Source organism: Oratosquilla oratoria, chromosome 17, assembly GCF_046742065.1.
Source record: "Oratosquilla oratoria isolate Oo_2021 chromosome 17, ASM4674206v1, whole genome shotgun sequence".
Classification (NCBI taxonomy): Eukaryota; Metazoa; Arthropoda; class Malacostraca; order Stomatopoda; family Squillidae; genus Oratosquilla; species Oratosquilla oratoria.
The window spans coordinates 6,018,807-6,042,310 of record NC_134793.1 but is presented as its reverse complement, the minus strand read 5'-3'; the positions used below and the strand labels follow the sequence as shown (position 1 = coordinate 6,042,310).

Below are 23,504 nucleotides of genomic sequence, written 5' to 3'. Positions count from 1 at the left end.
ATATTATAATTATAGTAATTTCAAATAAGACGAATATGCTTATTTCTACATTTACATTTTCATAACTATGACGTCATTATTAAACAGACAATTCGACCAATAACGTGCATGGAACGTTCCGGTCTGTAAGTGTTCATGTGAATACAGGTAAACAATTTTAAACTACTTATCAAAGAGGAACAAATATTCCTGATATTTTGTACCGTTGAATCGGAGTGTATAGAATAAAACCAGAAATCGCCTGGTGAATATCAGTAATATGATAAAAGCACGTAAATTTCAAATGAGATAATGCAGGAAACAACAAAGTGAACTGAGGAGTTGCTATTTCCAGAAACTATAAAGGTGTGAGCACTGTCATCATATTTTGCGGAATGTTGCGTTCTGCATACGACTGGCTTGCAACAAAAGCGACGTCGAGTCCATCGAAATCGGGTAATGTAGAAAATGATGTAGATAATGAATCATGTAAAGAGAACTCCACGTGTAATGGACAGACACCACTGAACTGCAACAATACTCCAAAGATGAACAAAGTCAAGCAAGCCAACCCTTCTCCGTGGGGCTATACCATAGCTCCCCGGCCAACTACTTCCAGTCCTGTCAATATACAAACTACTCCTATTACAAAGACAACGCCAGCCAGACCAAATCTATCATGGGATGAATTGAGGTAAGACTAAGTGTAAGGTAAAGGTTAAAGAATGGAGACACCTTAACATAATAAAGATTAGTAGTGTGTGCCATATTATTTTTGGCTCTATTCCAATATCTCACAAACACATTTTTTGTTGTTGTAAATTTTTAGAAGTGCACATGTTCGTGATAGAGCAATAGAAAATTATACAATAATTTTGTAAATTATAATACATCAACCTAATATATAGATTCTTAGCGGAAGTGAGTAACTGAAAAAGTTGTTAAAGACTATATATAAGCAAACATAGATGCTTCAAATGCCTGAGATGCCATCTTTGCTTTGGTAAATGGAGAGATCGAAGAAATTAAAGTATGATAAATTGAAATTCATCTATTCTAAACTAACCTATCTACCTAACATAACCTGCATTAAGTATTGCGGTACCTGTAATTCTAGAGATCAAGGTGTTTGTTGTTGTCTTCAACCTCCGAATCTATGAAAACAAAGATGGCGTTTAAAGGAATCAATGCGACTTTGTTTGCTTGTGCATAGCTTTTAGCAACGTTTATTTGTTATTGATTTCTGCCAAGAAAAATATATATATTACATTTATGTGTTATACAGTATAAGCTCTTTAAACCGGCACGAGTGGGACCAAAAACGTGCTGGAAAGGGGAAATCCCGGTTACGAGATACACTTATGCACTTAGATAGGGCGATACTAAACCGTGCCCAACCTTGCCCTAACGTGCCCAAACTTTACCTATGTTATGTGCGTGATGAGAACTTAAGATTTTATCCTGGCATAATAATGATTAAAGTAATAGTTCATTCTTGTAGTATGATGATATTGCGAAAAATTCTGTATCGTTTGATTAATTTATTTCAAAAAGTGCTACCCGCGCTTAGCAAAGAGTGTAAAATTCATGCTGAACATTAAGCCTCTTTTGTTTGGCAGCTTGGTTCCTTGTTTTGCACAATTAATGTCAATTAGTCGAGCTTGTCTAAACAATTATGCCATTGTGCTAGTCAGGTCCCAATAGCCAAATTTGTTTGGCATTTTTTAGTCTTGTAAATAAACTATCTTATTCTTATATACACACCGGAATCTCAAATGTAAGGTCTGTAGTGGATGTCGTTATTCAGGCCTGTAGGAGCCGGGGGGCTGGGGCAGCTAACCCCCCCCCAATGGGAAAATTGAAAAAAATTGAAATATGAACGGAATTTTTGCGTTTTCATGCCACGCTCCAGTGCCACAAGCCATCTAGCAGTACCTTACTGAACTTGCAGCCAAAACAAAGATGGCGACCGAGAGAAAATTCATCGGGAGTGTCAAAGAATTTGCATCAAAATATCTCTGCAGAATTTGAATCAAACTGGTTCAAATTCTCCAGAATCATACTTTATACTATTTTAAATAGTTTGAGAGCATAAATCTTTGGTTTCAATTGATTGGTGCCGTTTGGGCACGGTTTAGTATCACTGCTTAGATACATTTAGAAGACTTCTGTCGGTTATCGACGCAGCTAGACTGGAGTCCCACTGTGACCAGGTAGCTCCCTCACATCAGTTTTCCAATCGGTTAGTCGATTGGCGTTGGGGCTGGTGTATCCTGGTGTTGGTGGTTGGTCTGGTATTTTGGCCAACCATATATCCAGATGTTTTTTGAAGGTGTCTGGAGACACCCCTGTCATGTTTCTCAGTTGAGGCGGGATGCAGTTGAACAATCTTGGTCCACTGAACGAGAAGCTGTTATGAATTCTGGACTTGATGTTTAGTGTTGATCCGGGAGTGGTCCTCACATAACATAGCCTTCCTCTTCTTTGGTGGACTGTTACTTGTATACCGGTGTTGGGCACCTTCTTTTCTAACACCTTCCAGATGTAGATGATGATGTAGGGTTCCCTGCGCTGTTGAAGAGAAAACAACTGCAACTCCTTCAGTCTCTCCCAGTAGTTCAGTTCCTGGAGCCCATGTATTTTGTTGGTGAAGGTCCTTTGGGGCCCTTTAATCTCCATGATTTCTGATACTTTCTGGGGAGACCAGAGCTGGCAGCAGTATTCTAGATGTGGTAGAACTAATGATTTCCACAGGGTCAGCATACATCTTGGACTTCTTGTCTGGAAGGTATGTAGTATCCACCCTGATAGATGCCTTGCTTTTGACGTTGCTTGAATTATGTGATGAGAGAAGGAGGCATCACTGCTCATACTCACTCCCAGATCTTTCACTACATCTTTTGCAATGATCTCTTGTTGGCCACAGTAGTAGTTTGTTGAGATCTTTAGATCCAGATGGCGACCATAGCGTAGAAGTTCAAACTTTTCCCCGTTCAGTGCCATGTTGTTCTCCTCTGCCCACCTCAGAATTTCATTGAGGTCTTGTTGCAGGTTATCGGCATCTTGTCATGTACGTATCTTCAGTTCAAGAAGGAATATTAAAAAAATACATTTATTGTCTTTATTTATAGAGTACTTAAATAAAATTCATTCAATGGCTTCACTTTTGTTGTTTATTTATTTACCAGTATATTCATATTTATCTTTATTTATTTTCATGAAATCACATATGTCTCTTTGTTTAGAATGTTTGTCTCTGCACTAAAAATTCATTTTGAAGATAGTGAAGAGACATCACGTTGTGAGTCCCCATGTAGGTGCATTTAGCGGCATTCTTCCACGTTACTCTTGGCTCTGGGTCATCTTCCTCTTCACTATCAGCCTCTGTTTCCTTATCATGCTTCTCCTCAATCACTGCCTGAATGATTTCGTCGTCAGTTAGTGTGGGGGTGATAGCTTTGTCATTGTCGACCTCCATCCACTCCTGAAGAGCTTCATCAGTAACGCTAAGCTTAGCACTACCATACATATCCTTCAACTCAGCCATCACTGCCTACCTTTGCTGTCGGTATGTGTTTGTGTATTGAGAGAGTTGCTAATAGACAGTCACACGCTTAACATCAGGCGTCTTATTACAGTGGGCACTGGGCCTGACGGAGCGGTGGGATTTGTGGGAGATGGCGGGAAAGATGCGCACTACCTCTGGCGGCGGCGGGAGTGGCGCGGGAATTTTAAATTTCATTTTTGTTAATTTTTACATTTTTATACAAAATTGTTATTTCCTTGTGAATAATATGCGATTATAAGAAGGAGCCGGTTACGAGAATAACGGATGAAAGAGCTTTTACTGTAATTTACAAAATTAATATTTGCTAATGTAGATACATGCGAATCCAAGTGCGGCGCCACAATCGCCGATGTATTGTTTACACAGCCATCTTTTGCAGCCGGTTGGAATACATATGCATCAGTTTTAATGCTTGTAGCATTCAGCGCATGTGCAAGATATTAAAATTATCTTGTTCAGCAAGTGTATGCTCGGTTCTTCAAAACTTTACTGATTTTTACCGATTTAGACACAAATTTTGATATTAGCCTTCGCAAATTAGTTTTCCGATTTAAAATCTAAAGGCAAGAAACTATTAAATATAATATTTAATGCATTTATAATGTTTATTAGCCTCTATTCTCCCGGATATGAGCAACTTTGAAATTGTTAGTAAAAGCACAGCTGTGCAATCATGATGCTCAGATGCCTATTCAACATATCGAGATTCTCCGATACTCTTGTTTGTAGTAGTCGTAGTACGTAGTCGTAGAGGGTGTTGTTGACAAATAATACATCGTTCTGGTATGAATTTTAAGATGTTGGACAGGCTATGCTATGCCTATTACATAGTCGGCTATGGCTATGATAGCATGTATATGAAATAGCTATTAATAATATGGTCAGTATTCCATGTCGTGGACCATGTCCATGACAGTGACCATGAGTCTAGACTAGGAGAGGTCTAGAGACAAAACTTAATTTTCTTCTTGGTTTCATGATAATAGACATGAGCTCCTGAAGTAAGGCTGTTTGTTCAGATTATCATGATTATAGATAACTTGATTAAACAAAATAACTCCTTTGAAAGTAAAAATAGTTTATTCTTTTTTCTATTTCAGTAAGTTGGTGTAAAAAATAATGCTTTAATTTCAACATAAATTTAAGTTAGGTCTTAGGATAGTTGTAGTACTGACTGGTTAGTGTACTGAGAGGCAATCTAAGGGTAAGGGCTAAGGCACCTATATATGCACTTTTTAATGTGATAGTAGAGTTCTTTTAGTTGCATATACATTACATTGATGGAATATGTTACATGATAGGTGTTAGTAATAATAGTATAAAAGGAAGGTCCTACAATGTTTTTAACATGTTCAAGTGATTTGTTGACCCATAAAACCTTTATATGCCAAGTTGCATGTCAATTGGGCCAGGGGTTTGGATTTTACAGATGATTATCTGTAAATTGACAATAGTTGCCATGGCAACATGAAAGGTGTTAGTAAGAATAGCATAAAAGGAAGGTCTTACATTGATTTTGACATGCTCAGGTGATTTTTTAACTCGTAAAACCTCCATGTGCCAAGTTGCCTGTCAAATGGGTCAGGGGTTTGGGTTTTATGGATGATTGATTATCTCTAAATTGACAATAGTTGCCATGGCAACATGATAGATGTTAGTAAGAATAATATAAAAGGAAGGTCCTGCATTGTTTTTGACATGCTCAGGTGATTTGTTGACCCAAAAAACCTTCATATGCCAATTTGCATGTCAGTTGGGCCAGGGGTTTGTATTTCATGGATGATTATCTCTAAATTGACAATAGTTACCATGGCAACATAATAGGTGTTAGTAAGAATAGTATAAAAGGAAGGTCCTGCATTGTTTTTGACATGCTCATATGATTTGTTGACCCAAAAAACCTTCACATGCCAAGTTTCCTGTCAATTGGTCCAGGGGTTTGGATTGTACTGATGATCATCTCTAAATTGACAACATAATAGTTGCCATGAAAAGGCAAATTTGGAATAATGGAGATGTTCCACATTGTTTTTGACATACTCAGGTAATTTGTTGGCCCATAAAGCCCAAGTATTCCAAATTTTAATAAAAGGGACTAGTGGTTTAGAGTTTGTATTTCTTTACCAAAATCTTGATAAATTACCACCCTTAATTCTAACCTTTTGTTATGGTAAAGTCTAGCCAAAAATTTGGGATAAAAAGGTAATTTAAAAAATTGTATCTCCCTTATTTTTCAAGCTATTTAAAATAATTAAAAAGCATTTTGTTTCCAATTAAATTGGCTTTCATATGCAACAAGAATTTAATTTTTTTTTTTTTTTTTTTTTTTTTTTTTTTTTTTTTTTTTTTAAAGAGGTTTAAAAATAAGATTACACTAGGAAAGGAACTGTCATAGTATGAGATGTCACAAGATTAAACACTAGGAAAGTTCCTTTCCTAGTGTTTAATCTTGTGACATCTCATACTATGCCAGTTACTTTCTTAGTGTATAATCTTGTTATTTTTAAACCTCTTTGTAACAAATTTTTCTGTATTCCCCAGAAGATGTGAATTACACGAAAGCGCTTGGGAATTATTGTTTTCTTCCGATTTCCTTAGTGATCTTTCTGCATATATATATATATATGTGTGTGTGTGTGTGTTGTCTTGTCTTGTAGTTTTGATGTTAACATCATATCCTGTCTGGGGGCTCACTGCCTTCTGTATGGTGAGAAGTGCATTTGAAGTTTATTTGGTATGTTGGAATGGTTGTGGTTGTGAATGAAGTCTGAAATCATTGTAATCAGGTCAACTACTGATTAGATGCTAGCATATATTTACATGCAACACTGATCTACTGCACCTGTGATATCTGCTGTTGTGGAGAGGGGTTGGAAAGTTATGGAAGTATTTTTGTGCACTGACCTGTATTCTGAGGCAGGAATCTTGCTCACTGCTCCATGCATCTTAAGATTGATGTGAAGTTAATGATTTATACAATACATGCATATGATAGAAATTTCACCCAGTTTTCTGCAGTGGAAATAGAAAAATGTAAATATTGTCTAGTTATGTTCTTGTTTAGCTTGCTATTGATTATTCCTACTAAAGAGCCTGTAATTATATGAGCCAAGTACATGGGTGATTAAAAGCTCACGTATTAAAAGCCAGTGCTCATAGGAAGGTCCCACACTGCTGTCTAGAGAAATGGAGAGATGTGTGTGGGAGGTTCTGTACTTTTCACTTAAGCATAGACATTCATTTTACTAGCTTTTAATATCCTAATTTCTTTCAACAGTTTTGCAGCAGAGGTACTAAGCCCAGGTTTTGCCAATAGAATTGTCAAAGATGTCAAGAATCAAAGCCAACGTAGTCCTGACTTAAGACGACAATATCCTACAGGTGAGAACAAAACATTTGTTTCATAGAGCAGTATTTTAGGTTTCTATGTATGAATTTCATTATAATTATTTATTTTAGTAGCTTATGGAGTATGTGGGGATGGAATGGGTGGGAGTGGTTTTTTATACCTTTGGTGTTTTTTTTTACTACTTCTCTTGTAAGGAAGAAGAAGCCTTTGGTATATGTATGTATGTATGAACTTCTTTGGGCTGTTCTACTCCCATTTCTCCTTCGTGTTTCAATACATCCCATACCTCTCTCAACTTGGGTATTTATTCTCTTTCTCCTTCAAATTGTCCACTTTCAGCACTTCTCTGCTTCTCATCCTTTTCTTTCTCCATTTAACCCCACAGATAATCCATCATTACCACATTTTCTACACCACCACACAGAGAATACAAAACATATACTACAATACCCCACACTAACTATCCCTAGATAACAACACAATATATCTTCTCAAGTAAATTTGGACTCACCTAGAGGCTGTTGCCAGTTACTTGAAGGCTGCTGGTCTTCTGCAAAAGATGCCAGGGGCAATAGATTGGTTGATCTCACTGTTCTTAGAAATCCATTCTCATGTATCCTTTCTAAACAGCACAAACCCTTCTCCTTTGAATGTCTCCCTCTCCCCTGTACCTTTCACTTTTGTCTTTTTCGTAGTCAGGATGTCAAACCTACATTCATCTATCACTTGCATTCTTTATTTTCATTGTTGCACCCATACACATTTATGCAGCCAAGTCTCAGGATTGCCAGAGTGCTAAAGTAAACCTATTTTGTTCCTTTAAAGGACCATTATGTGCTCGTTGGATAATCTCCCTGTCACAACCCACCTATGGGCCAGGCTAGTCGTGACACGAAAAAAAATTGTTTAGGCTGTACGCAACTCAGACATGTGACATAGAGTTCAGGCAGGATAATTAAACTCTTTGTTGAAATTTTATTATTATTTACAATAGTAAAATAGACACAAATAACACAAATGGATATAGAATAAGAAAATATAGCAATGTACATTAATCATAGAATTATTAAACATATATGTTTCATGAATCATAAATGAGTACTTAATTACCAGATTAGAGTAGCTAGGTGTGCGCTTGTATGCAGCATGTAAGAAAATGTGGATGAAATTAATTCTTGATTCTGGTTGCTAGAAGTTGCACCAACAGAAAGTCATCTGGTCCAATCTTCAAATCTCAGGCACAAATGAGTTGTTTGAGGAGAGACTGATGCATGATAACTTCTGGTAGGGGAATCTTCAGGTAGTTGGGAACACATAGGATATTTGTTGATGTTTCATGGTTGAGAAATAACACAAAGAGAGAAAGAGTGTAGTGTTGCACTTAGTCCAGCAGCAGTCTGGAGATGTCTGAAACAATTCAGGGGAAAAAAACAAATGCACTTCACATGGAAATTAGTGCAATTGTTGAGGTCCAAAGGACTTGTTTAGTTGAGTTGTCATAATTGACAAATTTAGAAAATTTTCTACATCAATTCAGATGAGCCGTGGGTGTCTCCCTCTTTTCTTGTCTTCTCTCTCTGCTTGGTTCTTTATCTGGTTCTCTCTCTGCCTGGGAAGGGTTGATTACATTTCCTGGATGTTGAAATGTATCTAAAGTAGATGATTCAGTCACCTCCAACCAATGGGAAGGAAGAACATGTTTTTGCTCCAAATGATGTAATGTTTTTCTGTGCTTGGCATCATTTGACAGAATATATTGGAAGTGTGCCCCAATAGACGGGTATTGCGGAATGGTTTACTTTATAACATACATTAATGATGATACACATCACATCATATTCACACAAGGCCTGCCTTAAAAATACAAACAGGAGACTTTATTCACACAAGGGTGTGACACAGCACAATCACAGGATTCTATTCACACTAAGGATGTGACACCCCCTTAATTCTTTTCCTATGCATTGCTTCTGACCCAGGGCAGTGAGCGAGATGCAGGTATGACCTGTCATCCAAGAGGAGCCAAGAAAAGAGGGAGGGAGGGGCGGTGAATGGGAGTGGAGTATTTGGGAATGAAATGGGTGGGAGTGGATTTATGCCTTTGATTTTGGCCACCTCCTTTGTAAGGGGAAAAGGCCCTTGATGTATGTATCAATAAGTTATAACATATTTCATGGTCATTAGATTTTGTCCATATTGTTATCCCACCAGCACAAGATCGTTATGTACGTGCAGGAGTTATACCCAATGTGAGGTTAGGAGGGAGACCAAAGGTGGTGTTGAGCCCAAGTCGCAACACATCACCACTGCTGCCACTGACACGTTCAGCATCTTTCTCAAGAAGAATGTCTACGGATTTTCTCTCATCTGGAACTCCAAGGTGACTCTTAGCTATGCATTATTTACAAATTAATTCTTCTGGTAGCAGTGTGTGATATATATATATATGTATATTATGATAAATTCCAAATCTTGTTCATGATAATGGTAGACCCCAGTTTGAGCAAAGTCACAGTTGAGATCCCCATAGCATCAAGTTGCTCTCCCAGTTGAATAAAATTGTCTGATATTTACCACAGCATTTGCAATGTGCACTGCAATATAATATTTTAAGAGCAGGAGGTTATTATTGAGCCCAACAAATATTGCATACTTAGTTCACCTTTATGCTTAAAATTAAATTGTTCTTGCTCATAAACCGAGGTCTTTGTATATGTATAGAAAGAGTATTGTAAGATTTTTTTAAGGTAGCAGGTGTTGATGACATTTTTATTTTATACAACAGAATGCCAGAAATCAGATCTGTTACTTCAATACTAGACACAAGTAATGACACCAAGGAGTTGGTGTCAGACCCAACAAGTGTGGAGGCAGTAGTAGCTGCCCTGCATCAGACACAGGCTGGCAAGGGTGTTAAACGGCCTCGTTTTGCTGTAAGTATGTTGGAGAAAAGTTGTAGTAATGTTAATTTATAAGTCATTGTTTTTCAGTTGGAATTTTTTGCTTTTTACTCTGGATAGAATTGATTCGAGTAACTTGAAGTATTGCATGAACCAGTGGCCTAATCACCCCTTATATTAGAGATTGGTCAAGTCTGCTATTCACTCATATCATAAGAAGTAATGGGAAATAATTGTTAATAGAGTTGGGATGAGACTATGATTGTGCTTTATTGTAAAGAAAATATTTTTGACCTGTTTTATTTTTTGAAAATTGCCAACTTGTTCATTCTTTCAGGAGGCAGAAGATTTGAACAAGAGAGCAAAATGTTCCAGCAGCAGTGGAAGCTCTGGTCTGCCTGGGGCTACTACTATAAAATACTCAAGGTAAGATTAAGTAAAATATAAGATTTGCAAGCTGTAGCAGTATTACCAACCAAGTGTAATTTTTTCATGGTAAAGACATGGTGTATTTGTTGATTATATTAAACTGGGCCTGATTTCCACAATGGAAACGAGCTTACCTGCTTTTTTGTGTTATTCTCGGCATTTGTAATTGTTATTTCAAACTGTGTTCTTTTCTTTATCTGCACTTCATGTATATTGATTCACAGCCAAATGAAATTATTATTATTATTATTATAGAGATCAGGAGGAGGACCAGGTTGTTGCTCCTTGTACTGGTGGAGGAGGGGAGAAGCGAGGACGAGAAGCAAGCCCTTCCGTCAGCCCCGAGAACAAACGTTACTGTATTGCTGATCCTATGTTGGCATCCTTCTCCTCATCACGCCACATGCAAGAGTATAACAGCTCCCAAGTAAGTTGAGATACATTGGTGAAGTGATGCATGTAGTATATGAGCCTTAATGTGTCTTAACTATTAGTGTGAACTGTGTAATGATTTGTGAAAGATAACCTCAAAGCAAATACCTGAATATCAGTCATGCATCATTCTTTTTTGACTAAGGACTAAAGAAGAATGCTGATAACTTATCCTCTATGGAAGGCAGAGGTGAATGAAGTAAAATTAAAGGGAAGATCTAGAATGAGATGGATGGATGGGGTGAAAAGGGCCCTGGGTAAGACAAATGTCTTGAGCAGGGAAGTGAGGAGACAAGAGATAGGTGTGAGTGGGGAATAGATGACTTATTGATGTGATTTGAAGGGATTTCTCCTCACCTCAATTTTTGCGGTGTAAGACAAATGTCTATTGAGCAGGGAAGTGAGGAGACAAGAGATAGGTGTGAGTGGGGAATGGATGACTAATTGATATGGTTTGAATGGATTTCTCCTCACCTCAATTTTTGCATCAGGGGACAAGGATGGAGGGCCACCATGTAAGTGAAGCTCTGGGGGTAAATCAGTTTAGGCTCTAGGGCCCTGCTGTGGGTGTGCTGTGTCTTGCAGCATTCTTTCTGACCCAGACAGTGTTTAGGGATGGCCCTTCATCCACAAATAGCAAAGATGGAGTGGAAACGAATGGAAGTGGGATGGATGGGGTCAGGTATATGCCTTGGCAATTTGTCTCCCATATCAGAAAGAAGAACCTATTAGGATATAGATAGGCAATAAACAATTGCATTATTTTTTTCATCTTGAATTTTTATCATTACAGAGATTGAATCGTGACTCCCCAATTTCTACATATGACTCACGGAGAGAAACAGACTCTGAAAGCAACAAAAGTTTGGACTCCAGGAACTCAAAAGCCTCGGATTTGTACCAGCAGCAGGTGATCTATTTTTTGGTCAGAGTTTAGTAGGAACATCAATTGTCCTGCCACAGTGATCAAGTTTTTATATAGTAGTTGGAAGATTGCTGTGATTGTTCATATTGTCTATGGACTCTGATGATTTAGATGGTAGCTGCTGTGAACCATCTGCATTTGGGTTATTTTAGATCATAAAAGTTTTGCTTTCAGGATGAGTTAGTTGAAGATGGAGCAACCGCCACCCCCTCTCCATGGGATCGTGAAGCATCAGACCCCTCCTCAGGGTCCCACACACCACATAGCAGCAACAGCGCACCTCAGGGAATTTCCACCACCTCTACGACTACCACAAGCAGGTCCTCTACCACTTCTTCACGTGCACCCACACCCCGCAATCCAACTCCGCCTCGTCCAACACATATCATCACACTAGAAGCCCACAAAGTTGACAAGGTCAAGAATCAGCATCGGCTCAATAAGATGCTCAACATCCTCTTTCATTTAAGTGGTAGGTATCTTAAATTAGGATGTCACTGAGTAGTTGCAGGATATTAAATGCAAGCACATTGACATGATATATTTATGATGTAGGTTGATATTGTTATTATACATGTATGTGTTTCTCCCATGAAAAGTCAAGACATAAGAGGGTCTGGGAGGAGGACTAATTAGAACCCTAGTAATTAGGCCATTAAATGTATGTGGTTGTAGTAAAGATGAGAGTTAAAGGGAAGACAATAGCTGTTCATGAGAAGGAAGATGGATGTGTTAGCATTAAATGAAACTAAGTTTAACCCCTTCCATACGGTGCCGCACTCGTAGGCGGCATGAGGAGCAAGTGGATACGCGAGGCTGCCATATCGGCGTCTTGATTATATTTATTGTAGTTGTCCCTGCGTAATGACATACTCTCTAAACTGTCTTCATCACATTTTCTATGGTTATCAAAATTCACGGGTAAAAGAGAGAACAATCGATATAAGCGGTGACTATATTTTATGATGTGAGTATTATTACGACACATCGTACGTCTGACAGCTAATTCTGCCCGCGAGATTTTGAACCGTACTGAAGAGGTTAAGGGGGTGGAGATAGATTATAGATTGAAAGAAGCAAGTAATTGCCTTGGGGGATTAAAAAGTGTAATGAGAAATAGACATTTGGGAATGGATCCTAAGAGGAGATTGTATGAAAGAGTGATTGTGCCAACAGCACTGTATGGGGCAGAAACATGGAACATAAGAGAGGATTTTGAATGTGTTTGAGACGAGGTGCCTGAGAAATATGATAGGGGTTACTAGGCTGGACAGAATGAGAGATAAGGAGGTGAGGTGGAGAACGGGGGTGGAAAGGGAGTTGGGAGATAGGGCTGATGAAAGAGTATTGGGATGGTTTGGACACATGGAATGAGTGAAGAAAGATTAGCAAAAGAGGTGTGGAAGGAGTGAATATGAGGGGATGACCAAGGATGAGATGGATGGATGGGGTAAAAGGGGCATTCGGAAAGAGGGGAATGTCTGTTGAGGAAGGACATGAGAGGGCAGAAGATAGGGGTGAATGGAGAATGATTGTGTATAGATGATGCTGTGATGCATGAGGGAAAGTGGGTGGGGGATGGGGGCTGAGGGAGTATGTGTGAAAAATAAATTGACGCAGCCCAAAGATATTTCTGCATGAGGGGGACAGAGGGGGGTTGCCTATTTTATGAAGCAGCTTTGCTGTGTCTTGTGACACTGCTTCTGAACCAGGGCAGTGGGCAAGATGACCTGTCATCCAGGACAAGCCAAGATAAGAGGGAGGGAAGGGGGTGGATGGGAGTGGAGTATGTGGGGATGGAATGAGTGGGAGTGGATTTTATGTTTGTTGGCTACCTCCCTTGTAAGGGGGGGAAATCCTTTAGTATATGTAAGTTTAAAGGGAGAGGCAAAGTTGAATTTAGGAGTGTGTGTGTGGCGGGGGCGGTTGTCATAAGCAGTGAGGAGGTAAGGGAGGGAAGAAGTGGCTCTACTGGTAAGTGATACATATACACATACCAAGAGCCTTTTCCCTCTTACAAGGGAACTAGCCAAAATCAAAAGGCCTAATTCCTCTTCCACCTATTTCATCCCCACCCACTCCATTCCCATTCACCACCACTCCCTTCTTCCCTCTTATCTTGGCTTCTCTTGGTAAGTGATAAGATAGGAAAATGCATGATTGAGAGGAGGGGAGTGTCTTTAAGGATAATGTAGTAAAGGTGAAATTGGTGTGTGAGATGTGGGTCTTTGTGAGTGGATACACTTCTGGTGAGTTGATACACTTCTGGTGAGTTTTTAGACAGTTTTGTGAGGAATGTAAATGTAGTAATGTGGGAAGATCTCAGTGCTTGAGTATGAGATAAGCCAAAAGATGAAGTAGCAGGAAAGTTTATGGTGCCAAGTAAGAACAACAGTAGAGAGATGATGTTAGAGAAGTGTTTAGAAAGGGAATTGATAGCAAAATCAGTGTTTAAGAAAAGATGCAAGTATTAATATACATGGGAAAGAGTGATGATCCAGCATTGATGGATTATGTAGAAGTACCTAAAAGGAGGATTGGAAGAATTCTGGATCTTCATGTTTTCGGAAGAGAAAGTAGACATAATTCATTATTAGGAGAGAAATTGAGAATAAAGGAAAAGAGAGGGTGGTAGGGAGGTGCTTAGAGCAAACATATTGAATAAGGAGGATAAAGAAAAAGAATAGCAAGGGAAACTGAGGAAAATGTGCAAGATACTGAGAGATAAAGGGAAGGGAAAGTTGGAACAATAGAAGAATGGATATGTTTTAAGAGGTGGCAAAGTGCACAAAGATGTTATGTGGCACTAGGAGGATAGGAAGGAACAGAATGAAAAGTAGTGAATAGTTGGGTGAAAAGGTTAAGATTAAAGTAGAAGAGAAGAAGCAAGCATGTGAGGTTTGGTTGCAAGGCAGAACTAGGAAAGTGTACAAGTCATATGAAGATAGTGGGGGTAAGATACAGTGTGAGGGAGGCAAAATTGAGGGCAAATGTAAAACGAGGTAGTTGTTTCACTTTGTACATACATACATATACCAAGGATTTTTCCCCCTTACAAGGGAGGTAGCCAAAAAGGAAAAGGCATAAAATCATTCCACCCATTCCATCCCTGAATAAACTCCACACCCCTCCACCCTCCCTCTTATCTTAGCACCTCCTGGAGGACGGGTCATTACTGCACCTTGTCCACTGCCCAGGGTCAGAAGCAGTGTCGGAAGACACAGCACATCCACAGCAAGGCCACTTCATTAAATCGGTGATCCCCCCTCTCCGTCCTCCCATTGCATAAAATGAGAAGACAGGGAGAAATCCCTTCGGGCTGTGTCAAATTTTGCTCTCACATACTACCTCACCCCCCATCCCCCCCCCCCCCCCGCCCATTCCACCTCATGCATCACATCATCCATATCCATATACAACCACAACGCCCTTCAAATCATACAAAACAAAGCCCTAAAAACAATTACAGCCTGCACAAATACAACACCTACAGACCATTTACACCATGAAACAAAAGTCCTCAAAGTCAAGGACCACCTCAACATGAGAGGCACACAAACACTTGCTGCAGCCGCCACAAACACATCACACCCGCTACACTACATAGCAGAACACCCGCACACACCAAGAAACATTAAAACAACACCCAAAGACCTGTATCACACACAGATACTCTCTTCTCTTCCTCCACAACCACCAAATACCAGCCTCCGGAAACATATTCATAATCATATCACTCACCGCTCCATTAACACACTGAAAGACAACACACTGCTGCATGCCAGACCCCCTGATATCCACCCTTCTGAATCCTCTCTCCCACGAAAGGACAGAGTCCACCTGGCCAGACTGCGGTGAAGCCACCACCCAGCACTTCTAAGCTACCAGAAGAGGCTGGATGACTGCATTGTGAACAGCTGCCCAGGATGTAACACTTCACCCCATACCATACAACACATAATGGAAGACTGCATTATACACAATCATGCACGCAAACAACACAACATACACTCTATAAAGGATTTGTGGGAAAACCCAGTTTCGGCTATGGCATTCCTTGGGGAGACAGGACTGCTCGGACAGACAGTCTAGGGAACGACAACAACAACAACCATTCTCTATTCACCCCTGTCTTTTGTCCTCTCCCGTCCTTCCTCAACAGACATTCCCCTATTCCCCAAAGCCCCCTTCACCCTATCCATCCACCTCATCCTAGGACGTCCCCTCATGTTCACTCCCTCCGCATCTACCTTCCATACCTCTTTTACTAGTCTTTCTTCACTCATTCTTTCCATGTGTCCAAACCATCCTAATACTCTTTCATCAACCCTATCTCCCAACTCCCTTTCCACCCCTGTTCTCCTCCTCACCTCCTCATTTCTCACTCTATCTAGCCTAGTAACCCCCATCATACTTCTCAGACACCTCATCTCAAACACATTCAAACTCCTTCTCTCTTCCTCTCTTATGTTCCATGTTTCTGCCCCATACAGTGCTGTTGGCACAATCACTCCTTCATACAGTCTCCTTAGCATCCATTCCCAAATGTCTATTCCTCATTACACTCTTTAATCCACCTTTACCTCGAACCACTCACACACTCCATTTCTAATCCTGACACAAGCTCTACTACTCTCATAAAAACTCTTGACAGCTCCCAGAAGCTTTCCTCCTATCCCGTATATCTGCATAACCTCCCACAGTGCCTTTCTGTCTACCCTATCATAAGCCTTTTCCAGATCCATAAAAGCCCAAAAAACATCCTTCCCCTTTCCTATAGCTTTCTCACATATCTGTCTTACCACAAAGATCTGATGTACACAACCTCTACCCGTCCTAAATCCACACTGTTCCTCACCAATTACTCCCTCTGTTCCTCTCCTAATCCTCTCAATCAAGATCCTCCCATAAGCCTTCCCAACTACACTTAACCTCTTCACTCCGGGGCACATCGCACGTCTGGCAGCATTAGCTGCCCGACGTGCGATGTTGTGTCATAATAATCGCATTATAAAAAATAAAGTCAGTGCTCAATCGTTCGTTCTCTTTCACCCATGAATTTTGATAACCATAGAAAATATGATGAAGCCAGTTTAGAGAGAATGGAGGTTACGTAGGTACGACTACAATAAACCTAATCAATACGCTGACGTCGGCATCATCGCGTACCCACTTGATCCTCATGATGCCTACGTAGGCATCACCATATGGAAGTGGTTAACAAGCTAATCCCTCTGAAACTACTACATTCACACTTGTCCCCTTTTCCCTTGTAAAGAGGAACTATACAGGCACTCCTCCAGTCCTCTGGCACTCTACCCTCTCTCCAGCAAACATTAAATAACCTCACCAGCCAGTCCACCATCACTGTACCTCCTTTTTTTTAGACATTCTGCATGGCATCCATCCAGACCAGGTGCCTTACCTGCTTTCATCATCTTAACAACTGCCTTCACTTCATCCTTCCTTATTTCTCCTCCATTTTCCTCACTCATCACGGTCATTTTCTTAGCATTTCCCACTGCAACTATCTTTCCCTCCCTATCCTCCTTCACATTTAGCAACTCCCTAAAATATTCTGCCCATCTTCCCCTTACTGCCTTCTCTTCCATTATCATCTCTCCATCTGCACCTTTTACCTTTTCTTCTCTACTTGATTCGCCTCCTCTTCCTCTCTTAATTTTTTTCCAAAACATCTTTTTATTACTTTCAAAATTTTCACTTTGTAAGGTTTGTAATACATATACCAAGGGCTTTTTTTTTACCCTTACAAGGGAGGTAGCCAAAAAACCCACTCCCACCCATTCCATCCCCACATACTCCCTCCCTCTTATCTTGATTCTTCCTGAATGACAGGTCATCCCTGCATCTCACCGACTACCCTTGTTGGGGGAAAAGAATACTGCCAGCAAGTATTTCCATTTGAGTTGTGAAAGACAACAAAAACGGGACAGGGATAGGACATTCCTAAAAAAAAAAAAAAGCAAAGGCTTGTAATGAACCACAGATAATAGTGTTGTGTATTATTTCTAAACTATATATGTGTATAATGAAAAGTGTTATAAGAAATAGATGTTTGGGAATGAATGCAAAGAGGGGTCTATATGTTCTTATGTAGCTGACTGCAGGAATCTTGCCACAGCCTATTGGCCACCAAATTTAGCAATAAGACCAGTTGCTTCAGCCAAAGATACATATGCAAAAATCTGTGAACAGTTATGTTAGTAGAATTGCTGGTAAAAATAAAAATACCTAACCTAACCCAACCTGAGTGAATCATCAAGAGAATGTCTTATATACGCAATCACATGTGTGTCTGTGGTGGCCTACCAGCTGCAGCAAGTTTCCCATGGCCAGTTAAACAATGGCAAGGTAACTGTGGGCAGTTGTCCCATTCCCTGCAAAGAGAAGATTGTATAGAGATGAAAGTGTGATGTAGAAAGGAGAGACTTGGAATATAAGGGATGCAGAGAGGAAAAAATAATTGAGATGAAGTGTTTCGAAAATAGGATAGGTGTTACAAGAATGGATAAAATGATGACTAATGTGGATGCGAGGCAGAATATAGGGGTGGGGGAAAGAAACTGTCAGATAGGGTGGAACAGAGAATGATGAGGGGGTTTCAGCATATAGAATAAATGAAGAAAGTCTAACCAAAATACATACATACATATACATACCAAGGCTTTTTCCCCCTTATAAGGAAGGTAGCCAAAAAGGAAAAGGTATAAAATCATTCCCACCCATTCCATCCCTGAATACACTCCACACCCCTCCACCCTCCCTCTTATCTTAGCACCTCCTGGATAACCAAAATAGATAAATGAATAAGTAAAGTAGAAAGCAAAAGTGAGCTCAAGAAAAAGACCAAGAATGAGATGGATGGGGTGAAAGGGGGCTTTAGTGACAAGTGGAGTGTTTCAAGCAGGGAAGAGAAAAGGCAAAAGATAGGAGTAAGTAGACAGGTTGTGAATGGATTTAGAGATGATACGGCCTGTTGATATATTCTCATCTGCTTCGTAATTTGTTTCTGAGTAGATGTCATGCTCCATTGCTTCTGACCCAGGGCAGGAGACAGTGATAACCCTTCATCCATGAGGAGCTAAGATGAGATGTAGGAAAGGGTGGTGGATGGGAGTTGGTATGTGATTTTGATTTGGCTACCTCCCTTATAAGGGGGAAAATGCTCTTGGTATGTAGATAGATAGATGAGGAGGGGGTTGACATACTATGAAGCAGGGGAGTAATCCAACTCCAGCTGTTACACTCCATTGTGTAAAATTTGTGCTTGGCTGCTGTGCAGTGTGGCAAGGAACTGGGTGTTCCATCATGCCTGAAGATCCGAGATGAGTGAAGTGTTTGAATGAGATCTGTGATTGTAGGTGTGGGTTTTGACATGGCTGCTAGGGTAAATGGGTCCTTGGTGTATTATTTAATGTACTCCATCAAATATTTATCACATGTAATACCATTTCAGATGAAGAAAAATCCCAGGAGAGAGCAGCAACACCGCAGGAGAAGTCTGAGTCTACTCCAACTTCAGAGCCTTCCACCTCCAGTGCAGAACCCGTTCCTCCTCCCGTTGTATCAACCTCTGTTCTGACAACTACCACAACATCTGCAAGCACTATATTGTCCAAGCCAGCTGAATCAGTAGAGACCAGCAATGAAGACAGCAGTAAGACTGAAGTCACGGAATCGTTCACATATGTCCTTGGTAAAGGATCACAGTCAAAGGGGAAGTCGGAGGAAACCAAAGTTGAGTCAGAAATTGAAGATGGTAACGTTTCAGCATCTGCCACTATCAAGTTGTGTGACCCCCAGACTGAAACAGCTGAGTCACCTGCTGTAACAGATGATACACCTGCTACAGATGCACCACCTGCAGCAGAAGAAGAACCACCTAGTACAAGTGTCACCGCAGATGAAAATGGAACGGACAAGTCTGTACCCCCTCCAACTGCGGATGATGGCATTCAACTGTCTTCGAGTGCCAGCATCCCACAGAATCCACTCCTAGGTAATGGAGGTAGTAAACCATCTGATACAGTTTTTTCGGGATTCAATTCAGCAGCACTTGCAGAAAAATTGGCAGGATCATCTAATGGAGAAAAGCAAAATGCACCTAGCTTAGGGTCACCAGGATTTACTCCTGCAACACAAGCTGGAAGTGTAGTACCAGGTGCTGGTTTCTTCTCTGCCATTGCTTCCAAAACAGATAATGGGAAAGAAAGTAGTGCTGCATCCACTGCCGTGAGTACACCAGCCCTATTTTCCTTCAACACTGCAACCTCAACATCCACAGTACCACCAAGCAGCACTGGGTCGTCAACCTTTACAGGGTTTGGAGCTCCTGTTTCTGAAGCCACAACTGCAGCAATTTCAGCAGATTCAAGTGTAGAAAAGACCACTTCATCAACTGAAGGTGAAATTGCTACATCTACTACTGCTGCTCCTCCTCCATACACTGTGCCTAGTTCATTATCAAACCAGGCCTTGGGAGGTTTTGGTTTAGGCCTCTTTCAGGCTCCCAGCAGTAGTGCATCCCAAGCAGCCTCAGGGGCAGGCACTACAGCAACTTCTACTGCTGTGCCTAGCATTAACACCACAACTGCTCCAAATAGCAGTGCTGCCATCACTTTTGGAACATCTGCACCACAGCAGGCAGAAAGTGGTTCTATCTTTGGTCCACAAGCCTTTACTGCTGCACCCTCATCTACACCAAGCTTTGGAACAAATCCCCAAGGAACTACCTCATGTGCACCAGCCTTTACTGCTGCACCCTCATCTACACCAAGCTTTGGAACAAATCCCCAAGGAACTACCTCATCTGCACCAGCCTTTAGTTCCCAACAGCCTCCAACTTCTACAGCAGCTCCTGCTGGTTCCAACCTGTTTTCATTTGGTGCCACAAAAGCCCCAGCATTAGAATCTAGTACTCCGTCTGGAGTATTTGCTTTTGGCCAGTCAAGTATGGCAGCCAGTACAGCTTCTGCAAGTATTACTTCAAGTGTGACAGCAGTTGCAACACCATCTGTAGCACCTGGCTTGATCACTTTTGGTGGAGGTCAATCTGCTGCTCCACAGGGGACTGGTGCCTCACCTGCCATACCATCTTTCAAAGCTACTGTTGCAAGCACAGCTGCAGTTCCCAAGGAATCCACAGGTTTTAGCTTTGGTGGTGCTGCTGCCACTGCCACTACAGCTGCTGAAACAGGAACCCAGTCAAGTTCAGTCTTTGCATTTGGTAGTGGGAAAACTGAAGCAGCAGCAGCAACAGCCCCATCTGTATTTGCCTTTGGAGGGTCAACGGCAGCAGGAGCCAAGCCATCAACAGGTTTTTCTTTTCAAGCCGCAACTCCTACCACAGCAGCTCCAACATTTGGCTCAGCACCTGAGAGAAAGGCATCCACAGGCTTTGCCTTTTGTTCAGCCACTGCCGCCACCACGACCACAGTTGCTACTGCTTTTGGGGCTTCTACCACAGCCATAACCACAAGTGCCTCTCCTTCTTTTGCTTTCGGAGCTTCAGCCAATACAGCTGCTCCTACAACTGGTGCTTTTTCTTTTGGATCTGGGAGTAGTAGTAGTAACCCAGCTGTTGGTTTTGGAGCCCAAAAGACTGGTGCTGCATTTGGTAGTAACCCAAGCAGTTTTACTCCACCATTTAGTACTCCTGTGACAAACAGCACTCCAGCTTTTGGTTCCTCTTCGTTCCCAGCAGCAACTACATCTCCATTTGGGTCCAGCACAGCACCAGCTTCTAACCCATTCTCTCCAGCGGCACCAGCAGCACCACCTACATTTGCAGATATCAAAAGCCCCACTCCCTCATTTGGCTCATCAGCTGCTGGATTTGGCACCCAGGGTCCTGCCTTTGGTTCTTCTCCGTTTGGTGGAGCTGCCCCAGCTCCTGCAGCAGGGGACAAACCTCAAGCAGCTTCACCCTTCCAGTTTGGGCAGAGCAGTAGCAGCACCAATGCCCCATTTGCATTTGGTGGCCAGAATAACCCACCTGCCGGAGGGGAACAAACTGCAGGTGGAAATGCTCTCTTCAATTTTGGACAGGCCCAACCAGCAGGTAGGTATCCATCTTAATTTTTGCTATTTTGTTGTATTGGAGATTACATTTTTCTGTATTGTGATCCCTAAGCAGTTTTATCTTGTTCTGTTAACATTCTCAGCTGTATTTGTATATATAGTGATAATATTTCTCTCTTTTAATACAGGATCAGCAGGCACCAACCCAGGTGCCCGAAGGCGGGTTAGACCTAGGAGGCATCGTTGAGCTTTAAACTGCTTAGGATAGTGACTTAGCCTATGGTTTTACCTGTATTTTGTTCTGTATAACATGTATTATGTCATAGAAAACATTATTCAGGTATGTTTTGTGAGGACTGTTCCAGACATGAACTATTAATGCATATCTAATGCTGGAAATTGTTGTTATGATTATCTTGACACTCCACTAAAAGTGCTCGCATCGTGATCATAAAGCTTCTCATGTTGATGTAAGACAATCTATATTTGGCTGTTGTTGGTACATGGGACTTTAGTGAGCACTGATTTTGAGGAAGATACCAGTGATTAATGTACAGGGTTTCTGTCAATTATTAGTGGACCGTGTGTGCAGGTATGTGGTGATAGTGATGTTGAAAGAAATGTGAAGGTGGTGCTCACATAAATGCCACTGATAATTGTACTTGTGTTTCTGATCAGCAGATGTTGATGTGCTGTGACTGAAAGTGGGTGACAGGTGTATTGATTGATTACTACCAGTGAAGACATGAACAGATCTTGCTGTTGAATGAATACAAGTAGGAGGACTGTTGCTGAGCCCATTTATTGAAGGTCTACAGGATATGAATGACAGGTGGACATTCATATAAAGGACATATGTACATATATTTTATAAGATATAAAGGAGAGCCAAGCATAAGGAAACTATGTGGAGGAGCACACCATGTTTAAGCATGTTGATGTACATATTGTAATGGTATATTTCTTTGAAGATGGGAAAAGGTAATTTGAAGATTCAAAATGTATTTGTTTCTTGCCAGATTGTCCAAAGTGTAATGCTAGAGATAAATGTTTTTATATCACATTGGTGCTATTCACTGGATGAAGTGCTTATATTTAGGCTGTATGTTGTCTTAAAGACTTGTATAGGTACGTGCCCTGCTGTATGTTACCCTTCCCTGCCTGGTTCTCCTCATCTCAACAGACCTTTTCCTGTAAGTTGTGGTAGTTGTACAGGAAAAGAATAATGCCCCTTGTGCTTGTAAAGCATCTTGTATGTCAGGTCTGTTATGTCCTTTAGTAAGAGAATGCTCAAAAATAGAGCTGTTTGAAGTGTGAGGGCCATTCCATTAACACTTCTGTTTTGTAGAAAAGTACACATTATACAATCACACAGAGAGGACTTGTTATTTCCATCCTGTAATATGCATCTGAGTAAGGGTACAAATAATCCCTTCATTACTGTTCAGGTACTATACAACTGAATGATATAATCAGGCTGGAGTGGCAATTGATACTGAAGGGGTAAAATATGCTTACATGCACACACAAACTTTGAAGGTTTCACTCGAGATTGATAGTTGTGCTTGAAGTTTTGGTAAATTGTATGTACCTAGATCTACAAGAGGCATTTGGCATAGTAACTCGCAATTCACTCCTATGGAAATTGGGACATACTGGAAAACTAAGAGTTCAATCTTTGCACCAAGGGGTTCTTCCCCCCAATCCCTTATAAGGGAGGTATCCAAGTCAAAGATATGCACCCATTCCCGCCTATTCCACTCCTATCCACCACCCTTGTTTCCCTTTTGTCTTAGCTCCTCATGGATGAAGGGTCATCCTTGTCTCCTGTCCACTACCTGGGTCAGAAGAAATGCAACAAGACTGCTCCACATAATTGGC

The 23,504-nt window shown here is 40.9% G+C and overlaps 1 protein-coding gene across 2 annotated transcripts; it reads left to right on the top strand.

The window, feature by feature from the left end:
* The first annotated feature begins 87 nt into the window (after positions 1-87).
* LOC143034375 (uncharacterized) lies at positions 88-22,999 on the top strand. 2 transcript variants are annotated; one of them, XM_076200335.1, is made up of 10 exons: positions 88-673; positions 6,825-6,928; positions 9,108-9,276; positions 9,682-9,829; positions 10,134-10,222; positions 10,481-10,652; positions 11,451-11,567; positions 11,757-12,054; positions 19,060-21,663; positions 21,821-22,999. In XM_076200335.1, the coding sequence occupies exons 1-10, from the start codon at positions 375-377 to the stop codon at positions 21,868-21,870; spliced, it is 4,050 nt and encodes a 1,349-aa protein (XP_076056450.1). In that variant the 5' UTR covers positions 88-374; the 3' UTR covers positions 21,871-22,999. The 2 variants fall into 2 exon arrangements, with proteins under 2 accessions (XP_076056450.1, XP_076056449.1); XM_076200334.1 differs by having other exon boundaries at positions 21,812-22,999.
* Positions 23,000-23,504: the final 505 nt, after the last annotated feature.